The 14314-nt window shown below is 41.5% G+C and overlaps 1 protein-coding gene across 1 annotated transcript in view; it reads right to left on the reverse strand.

The window, feature by feature from the left end:
- The window catches only part of LOC144792477 (arylacetamide deacetylase-like), a 503713-nt gene extending 489975 nt beyond the window's left edge, over window positions 1-13738 (reverse strand). The window contains exon 1 of the mRNA XM_078667512.1: window positions 13548-13738. Within this exon, the coding sequence (XP_078523638.1) occupies window positions 13548-13685 (138 nt within the window). The 5' untranslated portion in view covers window positions 13686-13738. The remainder of the gene's footprint in view (window positions 1-13547) is intronic.
- Window positions 13739-14314: the final 576 nt, after the last annotated feature.

The raw sequence follows: 14314 nt of genomic DNA on the forward strand, positions 1-14314 counted from the left end.
AAGTGGTGGAATCATCTGAACCTTCACTGTCTTTAATTTGAGAAGAAATTCAAGCTCTTCGTGCTAATACTGATACTATTGCGACAGAAATAAAAAATGTGCGAAAAGATATGGCCTGTTTGTCCATGAAAGTATCTGATAATTCAATTAAGATACAAGATAAAAAATCCAAAACTGATGCTTTTACCCCACTGGTGGCGAAAATCTCTCCTATGGGCTCACATCTTCTGGACATGGAAAATCGTAATAGACAATACAATCTTCGCATATTTAATTTACCAGAAGAAGTTGAGGTATCTAATTGCTGATTATATTTGGAAAACTTGATTCCTTGTCTTTTAGATATCAAATTTCCCCAAAAAATTGAGGTTGATAAAGCACACAGAAGTCCCTCTCATCGCAATCCTCAACATGCCAAACCAAGGCAAGTGATATTTAAAGTTTTTCACCATCATCATTTGGTTCTGATCAGGAAAGCTGCAAGAGGAATTCCTTCACTAATGGTTAATGGCAATAAAATCTTCATTCATCAAGACTTTGCTAAGGAAACGGTTGCATTGCGTAAGGAATTCTCTGACCTTCGCCCTCGGTTACGCAGTCTTGGATACAAATATGGCCTTTTTGACCCATCTACAATGCGCATATGGAAAGACACTTTTCAAAATCTTTTCATCGACCAGAAGACCTCAGACATTTTCTTGATCTTCAAATGCAACACTCAATGGATACTCATGACCCTACTACTTGAGAATGTTTTTGCTGACCTCGTCATAACGATTCAAAAAGGGGGGTGGTGATGGACAGAGTATCTGAGTTAATCAGAACACTCCTACCCAGTCAACAGATCAGGGCTTGATCCATCACCGTTTTTTAGCTCACTGCACCATCCCAGTTCAGAACCTGGCTACATGCAAATTAGTCTGTCCCTGGCCCAGTGCATCATGGGAACAGGGCAGACCAAACTACCAAGCCAATTCTTTACTGGAAAGGAAACAAGCTTCCGGGGACCAGTTTCTGGCATTACAGCCGTCTTCGGCCCGGCTTGCTTGAATCCTGATGGTGCAGTGAGCAAGGGACTCACATCTGAGCATACCCTTCCACACTTGTGGTGGCCAAAACGATTCAAAAAGGGGTTGGTGATGGACAGAGTATCTGAGTTAATCAGAACACTCTTACCCAGTCAACAGATCAGGGCTTGATCCATCACCGTTTTTTTAGCTCACTGCACCATCCCAGTTCAGAACCTGGCTACATGCAAATTAGTCTGTCCCTGGCCCAGTGCATCATGGGAACAGGGCAGACCAAACTACCAAGCCAATTCTTTACTGGAAAGGAAACAAGCTTCCGGGAACCGGTTTCTGGCATTACAGCCGTCTTCGGCCCGGCTTGCTTGAATCCTGATGGTGCAGTGAGCAAGGGACTCACATCTGAGCATACCCTTCCACACTTGTGGTGGCCAAAACGATTCAAAAAGGGGGTGGTGATGGACAGAGTGTCTGAGTTAATCAGAACATTCCTACCCAGTCAACACCCCCTTTTCCGAATCGTTTTTGGCCACTACAGGTGTGGCAGGGTATGCTCAGACATGAGTCCCTTGCTCACTGCATCACCAGGATTCAAGCAAGCCGGGCCGACGACGGCTGAAATGCCAGAAACCGGTCCCCGGAAGCTTGTTTCCTTTCCAGTAAAGAATTGGCTTGGTAGTTTGGTCTGCCCTGTTCCCATGATGCACTGGGCCAGGGTCAGACTAATTTGCATATAGCCAGGTTCTGAACTGGGGTGATGCAGTGAGCTAAAAAACGGTGATGGATCAAGCCCTGATCTCTTGACTGGGTATGAGTGTCTAGATTAATTCAGATACTCTGTCCATCACCACCCCCTTTTCTGAATCGTTTTTGGCCACTACAGGTGTGGCAGGGTATGCTCAGACATGAGTCCCTTGCTCACTGCATCACCAGGATTCAAGCAAGCCGGGCCGACGACGGCTGAAATGCCAGAAACCGGTCCCCGGAAGCTTGTTTCCTTTCCAGTAAAGAATTGGCTTGGTAGTTTGGTCTGCCCTGTTCCCATGATGCACTGGGCCAGGGTCAGACTAATTTGCATATAGCCAGGTTCTGAACTGGGGTGATGCAGTGAGCTAAAAAACGGTGATGGATCAAGCCCTGATCTCTTGACTGGGTATGAGTGTCTAGATTAATTCAGATACTCTGTCCATCACCACCCCCTTTTCTGAATCATTTTTGGCCACTACAGGTGTGGCAGGGTATGCTCAGATATGAGTCCCTTGCTCACTGCATCACCAGGATTCAAGCAAGCCGGGCCGACGACGGCTGAAATGACAGAAACCGGTCCCCGGAAGCTTGTTTCCTTTCCAGTAAAGAATTGGCTTGGTAGTTTGGTCTGCCCTGTTCCCATGATGCACTGGGCCAGGGTCAGGCTAATTTGCATATAGCCAGGTTCTGAACTGGGGTGATGCAGTGAGCTAAAAAACGGTGATGGATGAAGCCCTTATCTCTTGACTGGGTATGAGTGTCTAGATTAATTCAGATACTCTGTCCATCACCACCCCCTTTTCTGAATCGTTTTTGGCCACTACAGGTGTGGCAGGGTATGCTCAGACATGAGTCCCTTGCTCACTGCATCACGAGGATTCAAGCAAGCCGGGCCGACGACGGCTGAAATGCCAGAAACCGGTCCCCGGAAGCTTGTTTCCTTTCCAGTAAAAAATTGGCTTGGTAGTTTGGTCTGCCCTGTTCCCATGATGCACTGGGCCAGGGTCAGACTAATTTGCATATAGCCAGGTTCTGAACTGGGGTGATGCAGTGAGCTAAAAAACGGTGATGGATCAAGCCCTGATCTCTTGACTGGGTATGAGTGTCTAGATTAATTCAGATACTCTGTCCATCACCACCCCCTTTTCTGAATCGTTTTTGGCCACTACAGGTGTGACAGGGTATGCTCAGACATGAGTCCCTTGCTCACTGCATCACCAGGATTCAAGCAAGCCGGGCCGACGACGGCTGAAATGCCAGAAACCGGTCCCCGGAAGCTTGTTTCCTTTCCAGTAAAGAATTGGCTTGGTAGTTTGGTCTGCCCTGTTCCCATGATGCACTGGGCCAGGGTCAGACTAATTTGCATATAGCCAGGTTCTGAACTGGGGTGATGCAGTGAGCTAAAAAACGGTGATGGATCAAGCCCTGATCTCTTGACTGGGTATGAGTGTCTAGATTAATTCAGATACTCTGTCCACCACCACCCCCTTTTCTGAATCAACCTCGTCATAAGTCATTCTTTAATTTTGGGCTCCAACGGTTTTAGGCCATGCTTGTAGGGCGCGTGTGCATTTCACTGTTCATATTTATGATTTTTGTTTGTCTTTTTCCAACCTATCCTTCATATTTTATACACTTTAGAGCTACTTGCACTCTTTTATATGTTCTTTTCTCAATCATGCTCTTCTTCTCTTTTTCTTCTTTTATTCTTTCATTATGGCTAATGTTAAAGTAATTTCGTTAAATGTAAAAGGTTACGACATCCAGTTAAGCGTACTAAGAATTTAGATTATTTAGGTCGTACCAAAGCTGATTTTTGTTTTCTTCAGGAAACTCATGTTGATGATAAAATATTAGATTATATGAAAAAGAAATGGGTTGACTGTATAGTTTCTTCTCCTGCTCTTGGTAAAAAAAATGGTGTAAGCAATATTAATTGCAAAAAAGTATCATTGCCAAATATTGAACAAATTTACTGATGCATAAGGGAGGTACTTAATTGTTAAAGCTAAAGTTCATGATACTATTATTTTCTTAATAAATGTTTATGTTTCTACTGCGGATGAACCTAAGTTTTGGTCTAATCTTGCTACTGAGGTTCTTAAACTTGGAAACGTTCCTTTGATTGTAGCAGGTGATTTTAATGTTATCTCCGATCTGTTATTGGATAGACTGTCTCAAACGAAATTTCATACCTCTAAAGTTTATTTTGCTTTTAAACAATTTCTTCAAACTACGAAGTTAGTAGATATTTGGCGCCTCCATTTCCCTACAGATAAAAATTTTACTTTCTTTTCTAATCCACACAATTCACACTCTAGAATTGATTATATTTTAGTATCGCGACAACCTATTGCTTCTATTTCAAACCCTGAGATTGGAAATATTGATGTGTCTGACCATGCCATGATTTCTTGTATTTTAAATTCCCAAACAACATACCATAAACAATCTAGATGGAGGATGAATTCCAGCATTGCTCTTAACGACCGTAATAAACCAAAACTTTTATCTGCTATTTCGGATTACTTTCAATTGAATCCTGAAGGTTCTACATCTTTGATTACTCATTGGGATGCTTTTAATGCATATATTAGAGGGGCTACTATTTATATTATGGCTCATGAAAATAAGACTTTTAATGCGAATATTACACGTTTGGACAAGCAAATAGGGAAATATGAATGACTTTTTATCACCTCCAATGATTTAAAGTATAAAGATACATTGCCAAAGTTGCGTTATGAGTTTAATAATATGCTTAGTAAAAGAGCTGGGGTCCAACTCTCCAAAGCCAAAGCTAAATTCAGTTTTAATGCAAATAAATCTGGTAGACTTTTAGCGAATTACCTTCGTATTAAAAAGGATAAAACACAAATTACCTCCATTCGTAGTCCTACTGGTAAAATTGTCATCTCACACGTGGATATTGTCAATGAATTTTTAGAGTTCTACTCTACATTAGATAATAAAGCTGATTTTAATGATGATTCCCTGGTGGACTCCTTCCTATCCTCCTGTGATTTACCAAAACTTTCTCAATCAGATAAACTTAGATTAGATTTACCCATTACATTAGACAAAATGTTGTCTGCTATAAAATCCCTCAAACCAAATAAATCTCCAGGTCCTGATGGTTTACCAGCAGAGTTTTATAAAGAATTTCAATACCAAAGTTCACCCTTTTTACTTCAGCTATTTACTTTATTTACATCTTCAGGAAATATGTCTGGTTCTTTTTCGGAAGCTTTAATTATTGTTCTTCCTAAACCGGACTAAGACCACACTCTTGTTTCTAATTATCGTCCTATTTCTTTAATAAATCAAGATTGTACATTATATGCAAAAATCCTGGCCTCACGTTTATCCCCAAAATTAGATTCTATCATTCATTCTGATCAATCGGGGTTTATGAAAAATAGATACTAGCTAATAATGCAAGAACATTATTACATGTCATTGAACAAGCACAAAAATTCACTAGTCAATCAGGTGTTATGGCTTCGGATGCTGAAAAAGCCTTTGACAAGCTTCATTGGCAATTTTTATTTTGTACCTTAATTTCTTTGAATTTTGGTGATAATTATATCCGTATGATCTCCACCTTATATTCTACCCCTACTGCTACATTATTTATTAATGGCCAAGTATCCACTCAATTTTCCCTTTATAGAGGTACACGTCAGGGATGTCCCCTTTCTTCACTTTTATTTTTACTAGGTATTAAACCCTTTCTTGCTTCTATCAGACAATGCGATTCCATTAAAGGAATTAAGGTTAAAAATGTCGTGGTTAAAACATTGAAAAACCAAAGGTGATGATGGACGGAGCGTTGACAATACAAACACTCACTCCCAGTCAACTGATCTGGGTTTAATTCATCACCGTTCTTTAGCTCACTCCGCCACCCCAGTTCAGACATGGCTATATGCAAATCAGTCTGACCCTGTGCCTTCTGGGAACAGTCCAGCCCGAACTGCCAAGCCATGTCTTCCCTGGACCGGAATCAAGCTTCCCAGGACCGGTTTCTGGCATTACAGCCGTCTTCAGCCGGGCTTGCTTGACTCCAGTGGCAAAGTGAGCAAGGGACTCACGTCTGAGCATACCCTGCCAACTTAGGGCGAACAAAGAAAAACCAAAGGTGATGATGGTCGGAGCGTTGACAATACAAACACTCACCCCCAGACAACTGATCTGGGTTTAATCCATCACCGTTCTTTAGCTCACTCCGCCACCCCAGTTCAGACATGGCTATATGCGAATCAGTCTGACCCTGTGCCTTCTGGGAACAGTCCAGCCCGAACTGCCAAGCCATGTCTTTCCCGGACCGGAATCAAGCTTCCCAGGACCGGTTTCTGGCATTGCAGCCGTCTTCAGCCAGGCTTGCTTGACTCCAGTGGCAAAGTGAGCAAGGGACTCACGTCTGAGCATACCCTGCCAACTTAGGGCGAAAAAAGAAAAACCAAAGGTGATGATGGACGGAGCGTTGACAATACAAACACTCACCCCCAGTCAACTGATCTGGGTTTAATCCATCACCGTTCTTTAGCTCACTCCGCCACCCCAGTTCAGACATGGCTATATGCAAATCAGTCTGACCCTGTGCCTTCTGGGAACAGTCCAGCCCGAACTGCCAAGCCATGTCTTCCCTGGACCGGAATCAAGCTTCCCAGGACCGGTTTCTGGCATTACAGCCATCTTCAGCCGGGCTTGCTTGACTCCAGTGGCAAAGTGAGCAAGGGACTCACGTCTGAGCATACCCTGCCAACTTAGGGCGAACACAGAAAAACCAAAGGTGATGATGGATGGAGCGTTGACAATACAAACACTCACCCCCAGTCAACTGTTCTGGGTTTAATCCATCACCGTTCTTTAACTCACTCCGCCACCCCAGTTCAGACATGGCTATATGCAAATCAGTCTGACCCTGTGCCTTCTGGGAACAGTCCAGCCCGAACTGCCAAGCCATGTCTTCCCTGGATCGGAATCAAGCTTCCCAGGACCGGTTTCTGGCATTACAGCCGTCTTCAGCCGGGCTTGCTTGACTCCAGTGGCAAAGTGAGCAAGGGACTCACGTCTGAGCATACCCTGCCAACTTAGGGCGAACAAAGAAAAACCAAAGGTGATGATGGACGGAGCGTTGACAATACAAACACTCACCCCCAGTCAACTGATTTGGGTTTAATCCATCACCGTTCTTTAGCTCACTCCGCCACCCCAGTTCAGACATGGCTATATGCAAATCAGTCTGACCCTGTGCCTTCTGGGAACAGTCCAGCCCGAACTGCCAAGCCATGTCTTCCCTGGACCGGAATCAAGCTTCCCAGGACCGGTTTCTGGCATTACAGCTGTCTTCAGCCGGGCTTGCTTGACTCCAGTGGCAAAGTGAGCAAGGGACTCACGTCTGAGCATACCCTGCCAACTTAGGGCGAACAAAGAAAAACCAAAGGTGATGATGGACGGAGCGTTGACAATACAAACACTCACCCCCAGTCAACTGATCTGGGTTTAATCCATCACCGTTCTTTAGCTCACTCCGCCACCCCAGTTCAGACATGGCTATATGCAAATCAGTCTGACCCTGTGCCTTCTGGGAACAGTCCAGCCCGAACTGCCAAGCCATGTATTCCCTGGACCGGAATCAAGCTTCCCAGGACCGATTTCTGGCATTACAGCCGTCTTCAGCCGGGCTTGCTTGACTCCAGTGGCAAAGTGAGCAAGGGACTCACATCTGAGCATACCCTGCCAACTTAGGGCGAACAAAGAAAAACCAAAGGTGATGATGGACGGAGCGTTGACAATACAAACACTCACCCCCAGTCAACTGATCTGGGTTTAATCCATCACCGTTCTTTAGCTCACTCCGCCACCCCAGTTCAGACATGGCTATATGCAAATCAGTCTGACCCTGTCCCTTCTGGGAACAGTCCAGCCCGAACTGCCAAGCCATGTCTTCCCTGGACCGGAATCAAGCTTCCCAGGACCGGTTTCTGGCATTACAGCCGTCTTCAGCCGGGCTTGCTTGACTCCAGTGGCAAAGTGAGCAAGGGACTCACATCTGAGCATACCCTGCCAACTTAGGGCGAACAAAGTAAAACCATTCACCCCAGATCCTTGTACTGGGGTGAATGTATGACATTGTTCTACATTCTGTCCATCAACTGTGTTTTTTGCAATTTTCACCCCGAGTGTGCTGGGTATGCTCAGACGTGAGTCCCAGGCTCTCCACACTACTGGAGTCAAGCTATCCAGGCTGAAGAAGGCTGATAGCCAGAAACCGGTCCTTGGATGCTTGATTCCGGTCTGGGAAAGACATGGCTTGGTAGTTCGGACTGGACTGTTCCCATGAGGCACAGGGTCAGAGCTGATTTGCATATAGCCAGTGTCTAACTCAGGGTGGTGTGGAGTGCAAAGAAACGATGGATTTAGGCCCAGATCCTTGTACTGGGGTGAATGTATGACATTGTTCTACATTCTGTCCATCAACTGTGTTTTTTGCAATTTTCACCCCGAGTGTGCTGGGTATGCTCAGACGTGAGTCCCAGGCTCTCCACACTACTGGAGTCAAGCTATCCAGGCTGAAGAAGGCTGATAGCCAGAAACCGGTCCTTGGATGCTTGATTCCGGTCTGGGAAAGACATGGCTTGGTAGTTCGGACTGGACTGTTCCCATGAGGCACAGGGTCAGAGCGGATTTGCATATAGCCAGTGTCTAACTCAGGGTGGTGTGGAGTGCAAAGAAACGATGGATTTAGGCCCAGATCCTTGTACTGGGGTGAATGTATGACATTGTTCTACATTCTGTCCATCAACTGTGTTTTTTGCAATTTTCACATTGAGTGTGCTGGGTATGCTCAGACGTGAGTCCCAGGCTCTCCACACTACTAGAGTCAAGCTATCCAGGCTGAAGAAGGCTGATAGCCAAAAAACGGTCCTTGGATGCTTGATTCCAGTCTCGGAAAGACATGGCTTGGTAGTTCGGACTGGACTGTTCCCATGAGGCACAGGGTCAGAGCTGATTTGCATATAGCCAGTGTCTAACTCAGGGTGGTGTGGAGTGCAAAGAAACGATGGATTTAGGCCCAGATCCTTGTACTGGGGTGAATGTATGACATTGTTCTACATTCTGTCCATCAACTGTGTTTTTTGCAATTTTCACCCCGAGTGTGCTGGGTATGCTCAGACGTGAGTCCCAGGCTCTCCACACTACTGGAGTCAAGCTATCCAGGCTGAAGAAGGCTGATAGCCAGAAACCGGTCCTTGGATGCTTGATTCCGGTCTGGGAAAGACATGGCTTGGTAGTTCGGACTGGACTGTTCCCATGAGGCACAGGGTCAGAGCTGATTTGCATATAGCCAGTGTCTAACTCAGGGTGGTGTGGAGTGCAAAGAAACGATGGATTTAGGCCCAGGTCCTTGTACTGGGGTGAATGTATGACATTGTTCTACATTCTGTACATCAACTGTGTTTTTTGTGGTTAAAACATTGGCATATGCTGACTATGTACTTTTGTTTAATAATGATCCCATATCCTCGTTTCCTTCCTTATTAGTCATAATCTCTAAATATTCACTGGTGTCTGGATGTAAATTAAATTCTAATAAAACTGAATTTTTTCCCTTAAATGTTTATTGTACCCCTGATATGATTCCCATGCATTAGATTATTTGGCAGAAGAAAGAGTTAAAATATTTTGGCACTTTATTTTCGTCTTCCATTAAATCTACAATGGCTTTAAATAGTGATTTTGTTTGAAATTATATTAAAGATAAAACATCTAAGTGGTCTTCATTGCATCTTTCATGGTGGGGACGTATGGAATGCATTAAAATGAATATTGCTCCCAACATTTTTTACACTCTATGATCCCCATTCAATTTCAATTAAAATTTTATAAAGATATTGATAAACTTCTTTCAAAATTTCTTTGGAATAATAAAGGAAAACACATTAGTTATAAAAAACTAAAGATGTTGAAAGGTAATGCTGGTTTTGGCATTCCAGATTTTCTTCTGTATCATAAAGCGTTTATTATGAAACAAAGTGCTATTTGGTTTAACCATTGCCTATGTGCATAATCCTCCCATGTGGTTCCTTATTAAAAAATCCATTGTGAATCCCTTTCCACTTCCCACTTTACTTACCATGTCAAATAAATCCTCTAGTCTTCATAAATCTTGTATCATTAAATCCACTAAACTAATTTTTAAGGATCTTGATTCTATTTTTGAAAACCCCATGTCCAATACTGTTGATTTATCGCTATGGTATAGTAATGTTAATTAAATTAAATAGACATGTTAGTTTTTGGTCCTCATGGATTAAAGCTGGGATTTTTTATCTCAAGGATGTTTATTCTAATAATACGTTTATATAATTTCAAATGTTACAAACTACATTCAGTTTAGCTGATTCAGAATTTATTAAATATGAATATTTAACTAATTCTATCTTTGATTCATTCTCACACGCTATTCCCCATATTACTCATACTTATCTATCCACGTATATTCAAACTATATCATCTAATTCTCATTGTGTTTCTATTTTATATAAAAAATTGTTTAACAATTTAGGTTTGAATATTAATATTATTGCAGAGTTTTGGAACGATGAATTATCACTTTCATTATCCATTGATTTGTGGGAAACTATATGGATCTCCAATATATCTGGTTGGTTACCTGTTTCTTTGTTTCAAACTAATTTTTATATTTTATTTAATTGCTTATGGACACCATTACGATTATTTAATGCTAACATCCTTCAATCTGATACTTGTTGCCATTGTAATTTGCACTTTGGTTCACTGCAACATATGCTTTTTACTTGTCCTTTAATAACTAAATTCTGGACAGATGTATGGGTCATTGTTAAAAAGATTCTTAATATTCAAGAAGACTTATTTTATAATCTGTTAATTAGCAAATCTGTACTCTTGTCGCAAGATTTAGATGCAATTGAATGTAAACTTTTTAATTTCCTAATTTCAGCTGCGTTAAAATCTATTACCTTTTGTTGGAAAGATGTTTCCAAATTATCAGTTCATGCATGGTGGTCCTGGGTTATTTTTACGAGAAGAGGACCCAATTATCCTTATCTGGGGTTTGTCAAAATTCTATTTCTTACCATTTATTTTGGACTCCTATTGATGTTTATTTATCGCATTAATTATAATACTTGCTTCTTTTTACGATGCCAGATTGATACATATATTGTTATGGTATAAGTAGCTCGGCTCATTTTCTATTCATTATATGATATTATATGTTCCCTTCCCTTCCCTTCCCTCTCTTAAGTTATCATTGCATAACTATTTCTTCATATTTTGAATTGCGAATTACTTATATTTTCTGTATGTCTTGTTTATTGTTTCTTTTGATGAAAATTTCAATAAAATATTTTGAACACAAACAAAAAAAGAACATTCCTGGGCACATTACGAGTTGGACCCTGAGGGTGTACTAAAAATGAGTAATTAGCATGCAGAATCAGTAATTCTCCTCTAATTTCACTTGTAATTCCTCATTCTGGCCTGGTCTTTCACCTGGGCATTTTAGCTGCTGCATTATGTTGTTTAGCTCAGCTGGCAGTGAAGGCATGTCCTGTTGCACCCATTAAGGGTTTAAAATTGGATTCAGTTCATAAATGAAGAGTAATGTTTCCATTTAATGTTGGGTGAAAGCTCTGTCTGGGAGTAAATTTAATTATGCTGTGGTAGTCTGAGTAATTTTGGTAATTCTACACTACTCATTGACCAAGAATTACGGATAATAACCAGCAAATGGTTGCTTGAACAATTAAGAGTAATTTGGGGTAAAAATCCTATAGTGAGAGCACATTTAGCGAGTGTGAATGGCTGCTCAAACTGCTGTTTATATTTTGTTTTATTTTGTGCTTTTTTTAAGCAAAACGTGCATTTTGCACTGAGACTAGCCTAACACAAGGAGTAAATTGGGCAAAACCCTACACCAAGTGCACATTTCGCATGCATGAACCGTTTATCACTTTCATGTTCTTAATACATCGTGTGACCATTTAGTACGTGAAGGGACATTTTTGTGCTAAAAAATAGAGTAAATTATTTGTGCTAAAAAATAGAGCTAAATGACGAATTACTTTTCTCACAGTATTCCGCGTAATTTTGCAGAATTGCTGGGTAATTCAAAATGATTACACTACATGGAATTACATGATATACAGCCACCTCTAGTGAAGGCATTGATTTTCTCGTTGCATTCCCAGATGTCTGTGTTTATGGTATATTTTTAACTCCAGAAACCCTCAGTCTCAAAAACAGCTGTGAGTCTTCACTAATGAGTTTACTACCTCACATGAGCACAGATTTGCAATAGTTTCAAATTTGCACAATTTATCCAGGTAATGAGCCACTTCAAGATTTCGCGGTGTAATCTTGGAATAGTTCTGTGAAATTCTTGTTCTAAGGCTAAAATATGCACATTCATATTTTCGCATGAGAATCCTAACAGAACAAGTGCACTCGTTAACTTTTTTTCTTCTTTTCTCCTTATGAAAATATTTTTTTTTTACTATGAAAATCACTTTCTCTACAACCAATGCATTTTGGGGTGCGCTCCATTCCCCTTACACATTTAAAGGCAATTGACTCCAACCTTTTGCAGAAGTACATCTCTGAACATTTCCATGCTGAGAAAGAGTGAGAACATAATTTATGAATACCCACAAGCATTTGAGTTTCTAGTTGAGTTCACATTTTTAAGGCATCTCTGTCCTTCTCCGAGCAACAATTAGAATTTTGGGGAAAAAATGCTTCACAGAAAAATTGCTGGTTACATTAGTTAGCCTTACGAACGTAAAAAAGGCAATTCCAATCCACCATTGAAACTGAAAGTCTGTGCCAAACGTGCTGGTCATTGAGGTGATCGTTTTACAGTTGCATCTACAGCAAACATTCAATTACTGAGTGGAAAATATTTCTCACAACGATCGCCGTGTCTAATAAAGTGACTATTAGAATTTCTAACTTAAAAACGGGCTCTCTGTCACAATTCTGGTCTCACGGGAGTCATTACTATCTGAATTATAGGGCACATCACAACCAAATTACAATGGTGAAACAAAAAACAAGGCAAAAGGTGACAGACCGTCAAAACTGAACTAGACACACGATCACAATACCACACAGTGACACAATGCAATAATTCAGCATTAAAGCACAAAAGCAGAAAAACAACACTAGAAGAAGCATCGCAGCATTAAAAAAAACTCCACATAATAGAGAAGCATACATATTCTTGGCACACATTAACACCTTAACATCCCTATTTTCATAATAAGGCAGAGAGGCTTTTTTTGCATTAAGCATTGCCTATCCTAAAACCGAAATATCCCCAGCTAAAACTCCAGAAAGTCCCCCAAAGCCGAAAACTAAAATGATTTCCGAACGTGTTTAATCTCCTTAGATCCTCGATCCATTTAAAAAGAGCTGCCTGGCGTTGGCATTTGTAAGGAACATCAGTAAGATACTCTCTCGTACAGTTTACCTTATCGCTGCCATCAGCAGTTTTAGATTTATCTGCAACTATTTATAACTATGCCCTTTCACAGCCTGGATTATCGCGAACCCAATGATGCACTTTAATATGCTTCCACTGTTTAAATAGTTTATTTACGCTAAATTATTAAACAGTGCTTGTCACTAATTTCTCCCATGTATAAAGTAAAAAAAACATAATTTCAATAAAAAAATTTTACCCATCGATTTAAAACGAGCATTTAAGGTATTGTAACTTACCGCATGGCCCAGAGTTCTAAAAGCGGTATCTATCAGGTGTACTTTCCAGCGCTCCTCGACATTATCTGGTAGAGGTAAGTACACGTAATAGGCCAGAAGGGCCGTCGCGGTTACAAAGAACAGCAGCTTCAATGCCATGTTTAGCTGCTCTGCTCTCTAAGCACCGCTTGCCCTTTGAATAGCTATCAAGTCAGCACATACTCACAGGGGAGCCCTCAGCCTCTGTTATACTTGGACACTTGCCAAGTCTCTTCAGATCTTCGCACTTGGGAGGGTTTTTACTCTGCCGCAACCAGCGTGTGTTGTCGATCATCCTATGACCCAGATTTACAGAGATTTTGTGTCGGGTTTGGGTACATTTGTTAACGTGAACCCGATGCCAAATACATATAGTTAATCTCAAACCACTCAAATTGCGATGTGCTTTGCTTTTGTAACCTAATTTTACGCACCGCCGCACACAGCACTGACTTGCAGTATTACTTTGCATCAAGGATGCATTCCATGTGTGTATTTCTCCTTGTTTTTTCATCTTTGCATACAAATAGAAAATCACCTTTCAGCATTATTTCTGTGCTGAAAGGACCCCTTCCTGTGCCACAACTATGCTGACCACAACACAGACACCTTTGCTGTATGGCAAGGGTGCCAGTGTTGGTACATGGGTGCAGTAAGTGTGCCAGTACGGGGAGAGGGGAGACACGTGACACTTCTTTGTAGATATGGCACATACTGCCAGATTCATCAAAGACCCGTTGTGCGAGTCT

The sequence above is a fragment of the Lissotriton helveticus genome, chromosome 11 (assembly GCF_964261635.1).
Source record: "Lissotriton helveticus chromosome 11, aLisHel1.1, whole genome shotgun sequence".
Taxonomy (NCBI): Eukaryota; Metazoa; Chordata; class Amphibia; order Caudata; family Salamandridae; genus Lissotriton; species Lissotriton helveticus.